Here is a 15,836-nt window from a genome sequence, read left to right on the forward strand (position 1 = left end):
GTAGGTTGACGCTTCGATGATGATTTAGTTCAGGTCTTCAGAGTTTAATAGTTAGCTGTTGATCCCGTCCCGGCACAATATCATCGCTAGTTAGTCGATGACGATCCTTCGTTATTGTTCTTTCTTTTACTGGGCTTTCCATTGATTGGATGACGGAACAAAAATAATTTAGTATGAGACACATGCAATTGAACCTGATCATCAACTCTTTAGCCACAATATTCGTGAAAAATAACACAATACAACGTTATTACATTAGCCGTTTGCGTATTCGTGAAAAATAACACAATACAACGTTATTACATTATGGCAGAAACACCGTGAATTTCAGTTATCATAAAATTAGGTGCACACAAGCCAAGCCTGGGGGACCTTGTTTCAGTAAAATCTCTACTTTCCTATGTTGACATATGGCCTTTGCGGTCATAACACGGAAACAACACACTTCGCTTGCAAAACCGACGTCTGGCCTTTTTATAATGGCTCATCAAATGAAAGTTAAGATCCAACAGGCAACACGGGGGTCTCTGATTTTTCAGTTTTAGATGTCTTCAGGGGTGCGAGATTTTCGATCAATGTAAGTCTCCGATGAACCCCTTAATTTTGCAGTCGTACTATCAATGCACAACTTCCAGAATATGACAGTAACAGGGAATAATTGCAGTTTCAGATTCAGTTCAATGCACATTCCAAGGAAGGCAAGAATATGTCAGACAATATTTATTTATTTTCTGCAGGGAAAATTTTCAATCTATTCATCTTCAATCAGGATTGTACAACGAACAATAGAAATAATAAAAATTATATCCAGATCCGTAGACCACCTAGCGACGACCACAAGCACTGAAGCGAGCCGAAGGCGCGCCGCTGTCATCGCCCCTCCCTCGCCGGAGCCGGGCAAACCTTATTGTAGTAGACAGTCGGGAAGTCGTCGTGCTAAGGCCCCATAGAACCAACGCACCAGAACAGCAACCGTCGCCGATGAAGAGTGTAGATCAAAAGGATCCAACCCGAAGACACACGAACGAAGACGAACGACGAATAGATCCGAGCAAATCCACCAAAGATAGATCCGCCGGAGGCACACCTCCACACGCCTACCAATGATGTTAGACACATCACCGGAACGGGGACTACACGGGGAGACCTTTATTCCATCTTCAGGGAGCCTCGCCTTTCTGAGCAGGACACAAACCCTAACAAAGTTCGAAAAAGGATCTAAAAACGGAGCCCTCCCACCGGCAAGGGCCGAGATCCACTCTGCCTCCATGGCCCTAAGGCCACCGGATACGGGACGGACCGGCGGCGGCGCCGGCTGGCTAGGTCACGTACGAGTTGGAGTTGCTGACATTCACTGGGAGAGGGATGGCAAACGAACCCTCTTAGGCCTTCTTCGGTCCATAGGATAGGATTATCATAGGAAATGAGCATGTATCTCAAATCCTATGAGTAGGAATAGGAAAATAGGTTCACATCATAGAAATTTTTTTATTGAGTCTAGGCTCATGTTTATTTTTCTTTGAAATGTGGAGGATATGAACCCCCTATGTAGGAATAGGAAACCATTTCTATCAACCAAAGGGCTCTAAAGAAAATATCTCTATTAAGAATCATATCCCTGTTTGGTTCGCCTGTGTGAAAAATCTGTTGTGGAAAAACAGCTGTGGAAAATCTGATGTGAAAAAGATGTAGGTCATTTGGCAAACCAGCTGATACAGCTTTTTCAGATTTTGGCCTGCAGCGGAATCAGATTTTGGAAAGCACGTCCTGGGCTGCTTCCGCTTTTGATTCAGATTTTGACAGCGGATTTCTAGAATCGGATTCTGGTGGGTTCGCCCTTTGGTTCAGATTCTGCTGCGCGGTAGCGGAATCCGTCGATAAAAACTGAACCAAACATGGCCAAAATCATCCAAACCAAAAGAGGCCTTAATGGCAGTTTTAGTCGATCTCTTCATATAAACACTCACGTTGCCTCTGATGGAACGGAGGGAGTATGTCAGTAAAATCGTTCACAAGTGACACCCCTCTTGGAAACGCACGGGCTCTTGCTAGTCACCCTAATTTAATGGTATATAAAACTTTCCATACATAATTCGACCAAAGTCCAAATAGTACCACACCCACAATGGAAAGCATGACAGATATAACTGTCCCAAAATCTAAGTAATAACCTAGCTGATCAATGATGATACGTATGAAGATATCTAACTGAACTAAGCGGCCCTGCTGTCCTTGGATGCGTTGACAGCGGCCTGTCCCCTGAGCCTGCCGGTCCTCCGCGCCCCGACCTGTCCAACCTTCTGCCCGGGAGGCGCGTCGCGGCGGACCGTGGACGCGTGCCCGATGTGCTGGTGGTTGCCTCCTCCGTGCGGGTGGTCGACGGGGTTCATGGCGACGCCGCGCACCCTGGGCCAGCTGTTCCTCTTCACCCTGAACTTGTGGTACGCTCTGCCCGCCTTGAGCAGCGGCTTCTCCGTCCTCCCGCCGCCGGCCACCTGCCCCACCATCGCCCTGCACCCGCTCTGCACCACCTTCTTCGCCCCCGACGGCAGCTTGATCCTGCACGCACGCACGCACGGTTGCAAACAAGTCAGATCAATCTACTAGTCCCTGACTGACATCCACGCATGCAACTATGAAAGACCAATCTGAAGCTTCAGAAACTTGCCTGGTGGTGCCGTTTTCGGAGTTGTGGCTGATGACGATGGCGTAGTCGCCCGAGGCGCGGGCGAGGGCGCCGCGGTCGCCGACGTGCTGCTCGACGTTGCAGACGACGGCGCCCTCGGGGAGGGACGCGAGCGGGAGCACGTTGCCGATGGCGACGACGGCGCGGCGGCCGCAGTAGACGGACTGCCCCGTGTACATGCCCTCGGCGGCCACGAAGAGCTCCTTCCGGTGCTTGTAGCGGACGGGATCGCGGAAGTCGAGGCGGGCCAGCGGCGCGCCGCGGCCGGGGTCGTGCACGATGTCCGTCACCACGCCCTTGAGGTACCCGTTCCGCTCGCCGTAGTCCAGCGCCCGGAACCGCGCCGGGCCCTGGCGGTGGTGCGTGTGCGACTTGAACACCGAGCCCGCGCCCTTGCGCTGCGCCCTGATCACGCGGCCCATCTTCTCCTCTTCTCCTCTTCTCCGGCGGCGGCAGCGAGGGTTTTGCGTTCGTACGTGGGACGTGAAGGCGTAGGCGCGAGACGGCCGCGTGCATATATAGGCTTCGGTGGAGTATGGCCTACGGAAGGAAAACGTTTAAAATCATCCGGACGATTTCTTCCGGAAATCATCCGCCTCTGGTGGTCGCCACGCGTTCAGGTGGGGGACCACGCACCGCTTCCTCGAGAGCCACTCGTTCCCTTTGCCTTATCCCTTGGGCGGTCGTCTCCTACCTCTCTCTCATTTCTTTTCCATCCCTCCGCTAGAAAGTAGCACCACAGCTCGCCAGCTGCCGGTGCTGAACCTCGCCGCGCTCCCATTGTCCTCCACAACACCAGCTCCTACCACCGCACCGCCCCTGCTGCTTCACCCCGCGTTGGAGCAGCAACCATGCTGCAGGCGCCCTCGTTGCAGCCGTGGAGGGAGGAGCTTCTCGGTCCCGCAGCAGCAGCGGCGACGACCGGCGACTCGCTGTCACGCAGCTCACCATCAGCTTGCAGCAACGACGTTTGCCGGTAACGGCAGCGGCTGCAATCCGCTCGTCGCCGTCGTGTGCTTCGTCGGAGCACCTCGTGACTGCAATGGAGCTCCGCCGCGGCTGCAGTGGAGCGCGGCCGGGGATGCAATGGAGCTCCGCCGCGGCTGCAGTGGGGCGCGGCCGGGGATGCAATGGAGCTTCGTCGAAAACGCCGCGCGCCGGTGGCTGCAATGGAGCTTCGTCGGAACGCCGCGCGCCGGTGGCTGCAATGAAGCTCCGCCGCGGCTGCAATGGAGCACGGCGGGGGCGGCAATGGAGCTTCGCCGGGACGCCGGGGGTCGTCGGCGCTGCAATGGAGCCGCGACGGAGCACCGTCGTGCCGTCCGTGCTGCAATGAGGTTTCGATGGAGCACTACCGAGGTCGTCGGCGCTGCAATGGAGCCGCGACAGAGCACCGTCGTGCCTGGCCATGCTGCGATGATGTTTCATTGGAGCACCGCCGAGGTCGTTGGAGCTGCGACGGAGCATCTCTGGGCTGCCGGCGCTGCAGTGGAGCGACAGGAGACAGGCTCACAGACAGCGGGCAGTAGCAGCACCGGCCACCGATGATGGAGCGAGGCTGCGGAAGTGCTATGCGGAATCTGTGGAGGAGAAAAGGATGGCTGTGATGAATTGCATCTAACGGTCATGGAGGCGGTTTATAAATTGAGAGAATCATCCGACCTACGCCTAGCACCAGCCCCTATGGAAAGCGTGGTCGAGGGCTGCGATTGGTGCACGGGAGGGGTCTGGCTGTCCGCCGTCCGATTCGATCGCTCTGTTTTGTAGTTGGTGGGACCAAGCAGCTCGTGTTCGATCCGGTCACCAACCACGCCTGCCTTTTTCTTTCTTTCTTTTTGAGAACCAGGATTTCCAGTTGCATTCGTGAACAATGTCTGGAGAATGATCAACATTTGTAGCATGCGACGTGATCAACATTTGTAGCATGACATCCCTTTACTTCTGTCCCCCTCGGGGATCCTAAGTTTGGCATCGAGTCTCAGGCATAAGACTGTGAAAAGTCACGTAGTCTCTCAGCCCATGACTCTTTAAAATCATCATTCTTGATGTCACTCTCTGTGGCGACTTCAAAATCAATAGTCTCAACATTTTATCTAGTTCACGGTGTCGACATGGACTTTTTTCTCGCCAAGATTGATGCCCCGTCGTTCATGTTGTCGCCTCTTATCACTAAGCTTGTTGTCCTCGCCATTTACATTGCCGCTCTCATCACCAAGCTTGTTGCCCTCGCCATTCACGTTGTTAATGTGCTCGCCTTGATCGTTGGTTCCCGTGGCAGCACTCGCCAAGAAAATTGTTCACAAATAACACCCCTCCTCGAAACACACAGGCTTCTTGCTAGTCACCCTAATTTAAGAGTATATATAAAACTTCCCATACATAATTCGACCGAAGTCCAAATAGTACCACATCCACAATGGAAAGCATGACAGATATAACAGTCCCAAAATCTAAGTAATAACCTAGTTGATCGATGATGATACGTATGAAGATCTCTAATTGAACTAAGCGGCCCTGCTGTCTGATTGGTTGGGTTTGGCTGTCTGCCGTCCCATTCACTCTGGTTTATGGTTGGTGGGACCGAGCTGCTCATGTTCGATCCAGTCACCAACCACACCTGTCTTTTTCTTTCTTTCTTTTTTATTTGAGAACCAGGATTTTAGGTTGCATTCGTGAACAATGTCTATGGTCTGATTTTGTTCAACTCAAAAATGGAGAGTCTGATTTTGTTGTTGCATGAATATGTATTTCGTGCAACATACATTAAGCACAACATGATTATGAAAGTTCACGTTGAAGTCATGTTAGATATGAAATTACACCAACAAACATGAAGTACTAAACATAGAGTACTAACAACTTTAATTACATAATCATTTTTACATCATCTTTGCATCATGCGACGTGATCAACATTTGTAGCATGCCATCCCTTTACTTCTATCTCTCTCGGGGTCCTGAGTTTGGCATCGAGTCTCAGGCATAAGACTGTGAAAAGTCACATAGTCTCTCAGCCCATGACTCTTTGAAATCAACATTCTTGATGTCACTATCCACTTTGCAAGCGGCGACTTCAAAATCAATAGTCTCAATGTCGCTATCCAGCTCAATAGCACCGACGTGGACTTTTTACTCGCCAAGATTGATGCCTCGCCATTCATGTTGCCGCCTCTTATCACTAAGCTTGTTGTCATCGCCATTTACGTTGTCACTCTCATCACGAAGCTTGTTGCCCTCGCCATTCACATTGTCCGTGTGCTCGCCTTGATCGTTGCCTCCCATGGCAGCGCTAGGAGTCAGAACAAGTGATGCCAAAGTTATATGCATGGGGACATGTATACAAACTACGGTGAAACCTAGTGCAATTAACAAAAAAATTATGATGTTTCTCGACATCTTGGACATCATATAGCTTTGCCGCTGATTGCCTAGGTAGCCTTTGTCCTCCTCGATATGGCCAAGGTACACCGCAAGCATTTCTTGCCCTGCCTTGGGAGAAATTACACCCAGTGCTATGGACACCACGACATCATTGACGACGGTGATTCACACCTTGAAAGAAGACACAAACATCGGCTGCGACCGTATCACACACAGAGTGGCTAGCGAGCTTCGCATCATTGTAGACTGTAGGCGATGACAAGTACTCATCTTTGGAGACGTCGTGGACAACGACGCATTGATCAAAATCAATGCCAAGCTCAAGGACCTCCTTTGTGTCAATGTCATCTAATCCACCACGCTCGCAGTCTTCTTCCTCCTGACTGAACAACCCCATTCTTGGATCCTCTTCTTCCCCTAATTGAACAAGGCCATTGTCAGGTCATTCATCAGATTATGTTATTCTTCCGGTTAACTAAACATATTCATTTCTTAGATGAAAGGGTGACTTGCGAATTTGTTTGGAAGATATGTGTGGCTAGCAATTTTTGAAAGAAATTAAGTTTTCTTGGAAAAGGACCAGATCTATTATAAAGAGTCACCTGAAGTACAAAGCACCTCAAACATAATAAAAATTACATCGGGGTTCATGGACCACGAACAACCATTGTCACCGCCAGAACGAGCCGGCGATGCGTTGATGTTGCCGCTCCATACTGGAGCCGGTCTGGCCTTGAGGTGACAGCCATGAAGTCTCTGCGCACGTGCCCGTAATAACCAGCGCCCTGGAGACGCATTTGTCCATGTTGAATCCTTTAATTGATCTAAGGACCTGACACCAAACCTGGTCGTCGCATACACACGCGCGAGAAATCCTAACCTCGTTGCCCCGAGGAGCCGGCGGGAATCTACGCCGGAGTTTCGTCTAATCTGACCCGATGGACTAACTTGAAGAGGATTGAAATCTGGAAGATTGGCTCGAAGAAGCGCATCCATCCGTTCGAGTGTCGCCCCTGCAGGGACTAAAACGCTAACTGTTGGGGAACGTAGTAATTTCAAAAAAATTCCTACGCACACGCAAGATCATGGTGATGCATAGCAACGAGAGGGGAGAGTGTTGTCTACGTACCCTCGTAGACCGTAAGCGGAAGCGTTTTATCAACGCGGTTGATGTAGTCGTACGTCTTCACGATCCGACCGATCCAAGTACCGAACGCACGGCACCTCCGAGTTCTGCACACGTTCAGGTCGATGACGTCCTCGCCTTCTCGATCCAGCAAGAGGGGCGAAGTAGTAGATGAGTTCCGGCAGCACGACGGCGTGGTGACGGTGTTGGTGAAGAACAATCTCCGCAGGGCTTCGCCTAAGCACTACGGAAACTATGACAGAGGATAAACTAGAGGGGACGGGGTTGCCGGCACACGGGTTGGTGTTTCTTGATGTGCCTCAGGTGCTAGCCCTACCCCTCTATTTATATGTTGAGCCTTGGGGTCGAAACTTGGAGTAAAAGCCTCCACAAAGTTGGTTTCACCCGAAAGGCAAGAGTCCTTCTCGGACTCCAGGGCCAGACGTCAGGGTTCTCGGCGTCTGGACCCAGACGCCATGGACCCTGGCGTCTGGCCCCTGGACTCCGCAAAACTTCCTTTTGCGCTTTTCAAAAACCTCGTGGGCTTTCCTCTTTGGCCCAAATAAAGTGTTCTCATGCCCAAACATTTCGGGAAACATCCGGAACCCCTTCCGATGGATTCCGGAACCTTTCCGAAGATCAAACACTACTATCCACATATCAATCTTTACTTCCAGACCATTCCGGAGTTCCTCGTCATATCCGTGATCTCATCCAAAACTCCGAACAACATTCGGTCACCAACATACATAACTCATAGTACTATATCGTCAATGAACGTTAAGCGTGCGGACCCTACGGGTTCGAGAACTATGTAGACATGACCGAGACACCTCTCTGGTCAATAACCAATAGCGGGACCTGGATGCCCATATTGGCTTCTACATATTCTACGAAGATCTTTATCGGCCAGACCGCATAACAACATACATTGTTCCCTTTGTCATCGGTATGTTACTTGCCCGAGATTCGATCGTCGGTATCTCAATACCTAGTTCAATCTCGTTACCGGCAAGTCACTTTACTCGTTTCATAATACATCATCCCGCAACTAACTCATTAGTTGCAATGCTTGCAAGGCTTATAGTGATGTGCATTACCGAGTGGGCCCAGAGATACCTCTCCGACAATCGGAGTGACAAATCCTAATCTCGAAATACGCCAACCCAACAAGTACCTTGGGAGACACCTGTAGAGCACCTTTATAATCACCCAGTTACGTTGTGACGTTTGGTAGCACACAAAGTGTTCCTCCAGTAAACGGGAGTTGCATAATCTCATAGTCATAGGAACATGTATAAGTCATGAAGAAAGCAATAGCAACATACTAAACGATCAAGTGCTAAGCTAATGGAATGGGTCAAGTCAATCACATCATTCTCCTAATGATGTGATCCCGTTAATCAAATGACAACTCATGTCTATGGTTAGGAAACATAACCATCTTTAATTAACGAGCTAGTCAAGTAGAGGCATACTAGTGACAGTCTGTATGTCTATGTATTCACACATGTATTATGTTTTCGGTTAATACAATTCTAGCATGAATAATAAACATTTATCATGAAATAAGGAAATAAATAATAACTTTATTATTGCCTCTAGGGCATATTTCCTTCACTACCTATCCACTAGCCGGAGCAGAGATACATGCATGGATTTCCTCCCCGCCACCGGCTGCTAGAACGGCGGGCAGAGCAGATTATCTAACCACTTTGAGGTAATCCATCATTAGTTTTGTGGTAGGTAGGCTCATACCGAAGGATAGAAGGGCATAAATGGAAATCTATAAAAAAGAAGAAATACCTTACATTGTGGAATTTTAGCGAGACACCTTATGCTGCAACAACAACAACAACAACAACAACAACAACAACAACAACAACAACAACAACAACAACAACAACAACAGCAACAACAACAGCAACAACAACAACAACAACAACAACAGAAATCATTTTTTTGAGGAATGCCTTCATGACATATTTCTTTAATTCGGAAAACGGTTACATCTTCAATTATCACCCACTAGAAATACAGAAAGTTCTGATTCCCAACAATGTTCATTGAACCCTCCCCATGACTAGCTAACACATGAACCGCGTTATTGGCTTCCCTAGGGCAATGAATAAAACTAACGATGATCAAACTTGTGAATAAGAAAATTACAATCATCGTTGATATTCGCCGCTGGTCCGATCGAATAACCCCCATTTTATAAGGTGCTCTCAGAATAATGTTAGCGAGTGTTTAGCTAAATTCAGTAGAATATAGGGTAGAACCATGACTTGGATTGTGTCTGGTCTACGAGTGCCTTGGAGCATGCTCATGCTGATTGTAAAGACATAAATATTGAGTAATACAATTTTTCACTCGCAAAAAAAAAACCCATTTTGCATCATCTCAATCACTTCAAACGGTCCACTTAGACAATCAACTTATTACAGCCAATATTATCTTTTTTGCATGGTATTACGTGTCTTATTTATATCATATGAATCTAGAACAAGTCGCGTACATACTGACCTGGCAAAATTGAAAAGACAACAATTTTCTTATTTTTTTAGGTTTAGACAACAAATTGCTAGTCTTTGCACATCGAAACACTAAAAAATGCAAGGAGCATAACGAGTATTATCCAACCAAATCGCCAGCTTTAAATATTTTACTGTACTAAATAAAAACTAGCAGCTTTTTTAGATACTACTATTCTGTTAGACGCTTTTTAACACTAGTATAATATCAGAAAACGTCTTATAATATGAAACGGAGGGAGTATATAATAATAAAAGATTCACCAATTTAATAATAAATCATCACATTCCTGGATCTAAAAGTGAAAGAACGACAGCTGAGTGCGGAAGCTGAAGCTGCCGTCAAACCAGTCGAGGAGGACTCAACGATCGCCGGGGATGTCGAGGGCGCCGCCACGGGAAGGCCCGTCGCCGACAGGAGTCGCGGTGTCTCCGGAGGTCGAGGCCGCGCTCGCGAGCGGCGGGGCGGTCGTCGCCCTCGAGTCCACCATCATCTGCCACGGTAACAGGCTTCGACCCCCACTTTTCCCCTTCGGAGCAGAGCAGAGGACCCTCCCTGGCGCCTAGCTTAGCCTCCACGGGGTTCTTGATTGGAGTTTCCGTTGCAGGCATGCCCTATCCGAAGAACCTCCAGACGGCCATGGAGGTGGAGGCCATCGTCAGGGAGAACGGCGCTGTTCCTGCCACCATAGCCATTCTGAACGGTGTGCCACATGTTGGTAAGTTGTCAGGGCAGCACCAGGCTGTTCACTTGATCTGAAAATGTTATCTTCTACTAGTAGTACTGATATTCTTCATACGATTGTAGGGCTTAACAGTGAACAGCTGAAGAACTTGGCTATAAGCGGAAGTCAGTTTCAGAAGACAGCTAGAAGAGATATTGCGCAAGTTGTGAGTACCTTGCTTAACACAATTTCGTCCTTCTTAAGTCAAACTCTACACTCTTGTGAAATCATTAAGCATTGCGCTAAAATTGGCATGCCATCATTCATGAAAGAATTAAGAATGTGTATTGTTTTTCGAACCTGGGATTTGCCTCATGCCTAGATACATAGCCCCTCTGATTAACATTTATGTTTGTGATTTTGTTTTTTTCCTTTTTGATTGTTTTACTAATTTTCAGGTTGCTTCAGGCAGCAATGGTGCTACGACAGTCTCTGCCACCATGTTTTTTGCTCATAAGGTTCTTTCAAGAAACATTGCATCTTACTCGTCTTATTTATCTTGGTTTTATTTGATAGCCATGTGTAGCTAGCACCAAATGTTTCTTTATAGTAGTATAAAGCAATTAAGTTATTCTGAAACTCAGGTTGGTATACCAATTTTTGTGACTGGGGGAATTGGAGGCGTACACAGATACGGTGAAAAAAGTAAGTAGCTTCCAGTTGTGTAAGGAGTCCTTGTTTAGGTTCACCGTGAATGTTCCAATTGATTTGTCCGAATTATGGAAGGGCAGTAGTTTTTTCAGTCTTATGTCTTTTGCAGCTTTCTGCTATTCTGTACTTAATATAGGATGCTGGTGTTACTCTATGATGTATAGTTATACATTACTGGACTTAAACGTCGAGACTGGGAGTACACACTACATTAACTTGATTAACATAGGAAGACTAGACTATACGTGTTAACATTTAGCAGGAAACATAGATAATATTTCTCTTGAGTTGCAGCTTTTCTGATATTCTCTAGTTAATTTAGGATGGTGGCGTTACTCTATCTATGATGTATAGTTACAGATTAGTGGACTTAAACCTTGAGACGGGTAGTACCCACGACATTGTTAACTTGATTAACATATCTTGCTTAAATATCATTCTTTGTAAAATGCTTGATGGACACAGTTACCATTTTGATGCAGCCATGGACATCTCATCTGACTTAACTGAACTTGGAAAGACGCCTGTGGCTGTTATTTCAGCCGGTGTGAAGTCCATTTTGGATATCGCACGGACACTCGAGCACTTGGTATTATCCTTCGCATATTCTTCCTTTTTAATAAATTTTACTGTCAGGGCCTCCCCTAAAGTTTTCCGCTAAAAATATAGCTCTTTCGATATGTGAAGAATAAACTTTCATGTAGATTTTCCTGCTAGGCATTGGATGCTTCACAGGCTGTACCTATATTCTTCTGGCTTGATATTTAAGTACTGATGGAGTAGCTTCCAGTAAAATTCTATAGCAGTGTTGGTTAGAATGCCTGAACAAAGAAAGATCATAGCAATACAAATGCACTCCAAATATCAAGCTACATATACACAGGACAAAGATTGTCTTGTAAAAAGAATAGTTGCTGCATAACTGTTACGTTAGTTATTATCACCCCTAATAATGATGCCTTAACATGGGAACAAACAGCTGCACTTCTCTTGAAAATATTATAGAATTCTGGATTTGAAACAATAAGATAAGAACTGGAAATGAGGTGGCACAAAAAGTAGACAAGTTCAGATGCAATTTGATAATCGACAACTTTCACTCAGGAAATATCGGCTGTTGCCTTGGAAGGGCCTCTTTTCTGCCCTCTAGGAACTCCATAAACAAGAGGACAAGGATCGAGAAACTTGTCTTGTTCATTCTGTGGTAAATAATTCTAGACCAGACTCTTCAAAGAATTCATAACGAAATGCTCTTGGTGGTAAAGGAGTTCTAGCCTCTTCAAAGAGTCTATTTTTTAGATTATAGCACTGGATGTTCCTTGGAGCTTTATGATCTGCTCTGTTCCTGGCAAGGCATCGCGTAGATGCAACTTCGTTTTGGTACCTAATCAATTCTTTTTAAATGATGGTGTTGACAGGAAACTCAAGGGGTAACTGTTGCTGCTTACAGAACCAACGAATTTCCAGCTTTCTTCACAGAAACCAGTGGATGTAAGGTAGAACAATTTTACTTCTGTCAAACAATAAAGTTAGTGTTTTTCTTTGCCCAATACATTAGCATCCAGGAATTTGTTGAGAGTTCAAAATGCACTACAGTTTTGAAAATGAATGTTTTCAGGTTAGATTATGTAGTACAAGGCATGGGTTGGGAAACAGTTTAGTTGGAGAGAAATTAAAAGTAGATATATTGCAGCTTCGGTCACAAATTTAAATGAGAAAGTATCTGTTCTATATACAATTAAAATTGGTCGATGCCTTGACTAAGTGACTCCTGTTTGCTTAATGTAGGTGCCATGCCGTGTTGATTCTCCAGAAGAGTGCGCGAAGATAATATGTAAGTATTAGCATTAGACATGTGAATCTTCTGCATTTTTTATTGAATTTAATTTGTGTGGCACTAAATGTTGGTACATAACCAGAACCACCAGAAGTCACCTGTTCATCTGTTAACTTTTTGATTAGAGGATTCTATAGCCCGATATGAACTTAGAGTCAGTTATTCATAACTAGTATCCTACTTGAAATCTACACTTAATGTGATCACTATATGATGCTCCAGCCAGAAAACCCCCAAAGAAGATGGGATAAATTTGACACCCTTTCCCATCATCCATGCCTGCTGCCCACCTCAGTATGGAAGTAGTGATCTTCAAGGGTCACAACCTTTTTTTTGGGATGTTTTGCAGCCTTAATTGAGAATTGCTTACTCGAGTCTATTGTGATGCAGATGCAAACCAGAATATGCATCTAGGATCTGGAATTCTTATTGCAGTGCCGGTTCCCAAGCAACATGCAGCTTCAGGAAAGGTTATAGAGTCTGCAATACAGCAATCCCTCAAGGAAGCAGAGTACAGTCCCAGTTCCTTGCTCTCTTTTCTCTTTCTGTATGTGTGCGCGTGCACGTGCAGTTGGGTTAACATGTATGTTTATGAACAATATAATGTCAATCTAATTATTTGCACTTTGTTTCTCAGTGATAAAAGAATAATAGGAAACGCGATCACCCCCTTCATCCTCGACAGAGTGAAAGTACTAACTGGAGGATCTTCATTGGAAGCCAGTATCCTATAATTTTATTTTGCCCTGTGGTATATTTTAGGGATATTGCATGATTTATCCATTTTCATTTGTAATTTTGAATTTCGGTAGTTACTGTGCCTATTTCTTAAATGCACAGTTTGTCTTTTCTACCATTCTCAAATTCTAGCAATTAAATATTGAATTGGACCTTGTGAGAAAAATGACGAAGGCACATGTGGGCATACAATTCTCACCCCTTCTTTTCGCGTCCTCTTGTGGTTTCCTACATTTGCAGAAACTTCTCCTTAGCATATTCAGATATTGCACTTGTGAAGAACAATGCTCTCACTGGTGCTAAAATTGCTGTAGCCCTTTCTGATCTTCGCAAGAGAGTAACAAACAGTAAGTTGATATTGACTTCACTAAAAAAAATTATAGGTGGTTCTATGAGTTACCATCTTTAGAAGCAAAAACATCCTGCTCGTACCATGCGTTATGCAGGGTTTGGAAAAGTGCCAGCAAGTGGCCTGGTTCCCATTTACCAAGCTCCAGTCTGCTCATACCAAACCTTCCATGTTCCAAGCCCTTATTCCACTGGATATGTATATTCTCATTTATATTATATCTTATGTCTCAAAACAACTTGAATCTCGATATGAAAGTACAGTTTCCAAATGCAACAAGCCAGAAACTAGGCAAAGAACTGGAGTTGTTGAAGCTAGATCTTGGGCAGTACTGGTCTACGAGCCCAAACCCTGATATGTTTTAACCATAAAGCATGGAAAAATTGCTGCTGCTGTTAACTTGCCTGATCTGTACTACTAGGTTATTGAGAAACCACGCTAGAGCTAGATATGGCAAAATCTGACTTTTCTTTTGAGTGGTAATAAAATCTGACTGTTTTGGACCTGCTGTAACAGGGCCTGTGAGGTCTGCCCTGTAAAGCTCCTGCTGAAGGAGCATGTGAAGTTGATGATGCCAACAGCTGACCGGAACTGGAGTGTTGCCAAAGATACCAATTCCTTGCACATCGTGAATCATCATCTGGCTTGCGCATTCCGTTCTTGCTATTTTGTATCTTGTTGGAAGGCTGTGTAGCAGTAACATCTGAATAAATAAGTTTTAGCGGACGTCTCGTTCTGGCCTATGAAATTATTACCGCCTTTGTTGTAGGCAGATCCTATTCGGCGCGTAGGTCGCCCGCTAGCGACATAGCGTGCAAACTTCCATTTAGGGTTTATTCTCCACCGGTTTTGGGAAAGTTCTAGAAACTTCCTTGAACCAGTTTTTTCTTTTTTTCCTTTCTTTTTTCTTCTGGTTTTTTCTTTCTTTTTCTTTTGTTTACATTTTTTTTCATTTTTCAATTTTTGCGAACATTTTTAAAATCGTGAACATTTTTCGAAGTTGCAAACATTTCTTTTTCAAATCATGAACATTTTTCAAATTCATGATCATTTTTTACAAATTTGTGAACAATTTTGGAATTCGTGAACCTTTTTTCAATTTCACGAACACTTTTTTGCTTTCATGAACTTTTTTATGAAATGCATGAACATTTATCGAATTCATTAACTTTTTTTAACCGATAAAGTTTTTATGAAATTTGAGAACAATTTTTAAATTCAAGAAATTGTTTTTCGTTTTTTGAACATTTAAAAAAAATCATGAACATTATTTGAATTCGCGAAATTTGGTTCAAGTTCATGAACATTTTTTGAATATGCGAACATTTTTCAAAATCACGAACATTTTTTGAATATGCGAACATTCTTTTAAAATCATGATTTTTAATGTGCATACATTTTATGATTTCTTAAACATTGTTCCATAATCATGGACGTTGTTTTCTGAATTCAAGATCATTTTATGATTTCTTGAACTTTTTTTTTCAAAATTCGCAATTATTTAGAAAGTTATAAACTTTTTGAAATCCTGAACTATTTTAAGAAAGAAAACGAAAAAGCAGGTGGCGTCCCGCCCCATGCATGAGCCGGCCCAACAGGGTGTGTCGGTGGGCTGGCGGGGGATGGGGGCGTTGCTTGTTTCGGCGACTTCTGACGCCCAGGTCGCCAAGGGAGCTCCTAACGGGCGCCTTTAGCGCCAGTTCGCAGTTCGGGCGCCCACGCGGCTGTGAACTGGGCCGGCCCAGCAAAAAGTCAGTGGATAGAGCTCGTTTGCGACCAAAAACAGCCAAAACATGGTTTCCCGACATGA

The 15,836-nt window shown here is 45.2% G+C and overlaps 2 protein-coding genes across 3 annotated transcripts; one reads left to right on the top strand and one right to left on the bottom strand.

Annotated features, from left to right (window-relative positions):
• Window positions 1-2,052: 2,052 nt before the first annotated feature.
• Window positions 2,053-3,143, bottom strand: LOC109782995 (large ribosomal subunit protein uL2-like). The gene is made up of 2 exons (XM_020341623.4): window positions 2,669-3,143; window positions 2,053-2,559 (listed from the first exon to the last, which is right to left on the bottom strand). Exons 1-2 carry the CDS (start codon window positions 3,106-3,108, stop codon window positions 2,214-2,216), a joined length of 786 nt encoding a protein of 261 aa, XP_020197212.1. The 5' UTR covers window positions 3,109-3,143; the 3' UTR covers window positions 2,053-2,213.
• A 6,860-nt stretch (window positions 3,144-10,003) lies between these two features.
• Window positions 10,004-14,752, top strand: LOC109783000 (pseudouridine-5'-phosphate glycosidase). 2 transcript variants are annotated; one of them, XM_020341631.4, is made up of 12 exons: window positions 10,005-10,228; window positions 10,335-10,445; window positions 10,535-10,617; window positions 10,850-10,909; window positions 11,036-11,096; window positions 11,585-11,691; window positions 12,521-12,598; window positions 12,891-12,936; window positions 13,330-13,450; window positions 13,577-13,662; window positions 13,941-14,024; window positions 14,543-14,752. In XM_020341631.4, exons 1-12 carry the CDS (start codon window positions 10,105-10,107, stop codon window positions 14,563-14,565), a joined length of 984 nt encoding a protein of 327 aa, XP_020197220.1. In that variant the 5' UTR covers window positions 10,005-10,104; the 3' UTR covers window positions 14,566-14,752. The 2 variants fall into 2 exon arrangements, with proteins under 2 accessions (XP_020197219.1, XP_020197220.1); XM_020341630.4 differs by having other exon boundaries at window positions 10,004-10,228; window positions 13,330-13,662.
• The last annotated feature ends 1,084 nt before the right edge of the window (window positions 14,753-15,836 follow it).

This window comes from Aegilops tauschii, chromosome 4 (assembly GCF_002575655.3).
Source record: "Aegilops tauschii subsp. strangulata cultivar AL8/78 chromosome 4, Aet v6.0, whole genome shotgun sequence".
In the NCBI taxonomy this organism is placed as follows: domain Eukaryota; kingdom Viridiplantae; phylum Streptophyta; class Magnoliopsida; order Poales; family Poaceae; genus Aegilops; species Aegilops tauschii.

Excerpts from the sequence above, each read along its gene's own strand:
- LOC109782995 (XM_020341623.4), bottom strand. The coding sequence starts at position 3,108 with ATGGGCCGCGTGATCAGGGCGCAGCGCAAGGGCGCGGGCTCGGTGTTC. Across the intron at positions 2,560-2,668 it reads TCCGAAAACGGCACCACCAG|GATCAAGCTGCCGTCGGGGG; the intron begins GCAAGTTTCTGA and ends GCGTGCGTGCAG.
- LOC109783000 (XM_020341630.4), top strand. The coding sequence starts at position 10,105 with ATGTCGAGGGCGCCGCCACGGGAAGGCCCGTCGCCGACAGGAGTCGCG. Across the intron at positions 10,229-10,334 it reads GTCCACCATCATCTGCCACG|GCATGCCCTATCCGAAGAAC; the intron begins GTAACAGGCTTC and ends TTTCCGTTGCAG. Across the intron at positions 12,599-12,890 it reads CAGAAACCAGTGGATGTAAG|GTGCCATGCCGTGTTGATTC; the intron begins GTAGAACAATTT and ends TGCTTAATGTAG.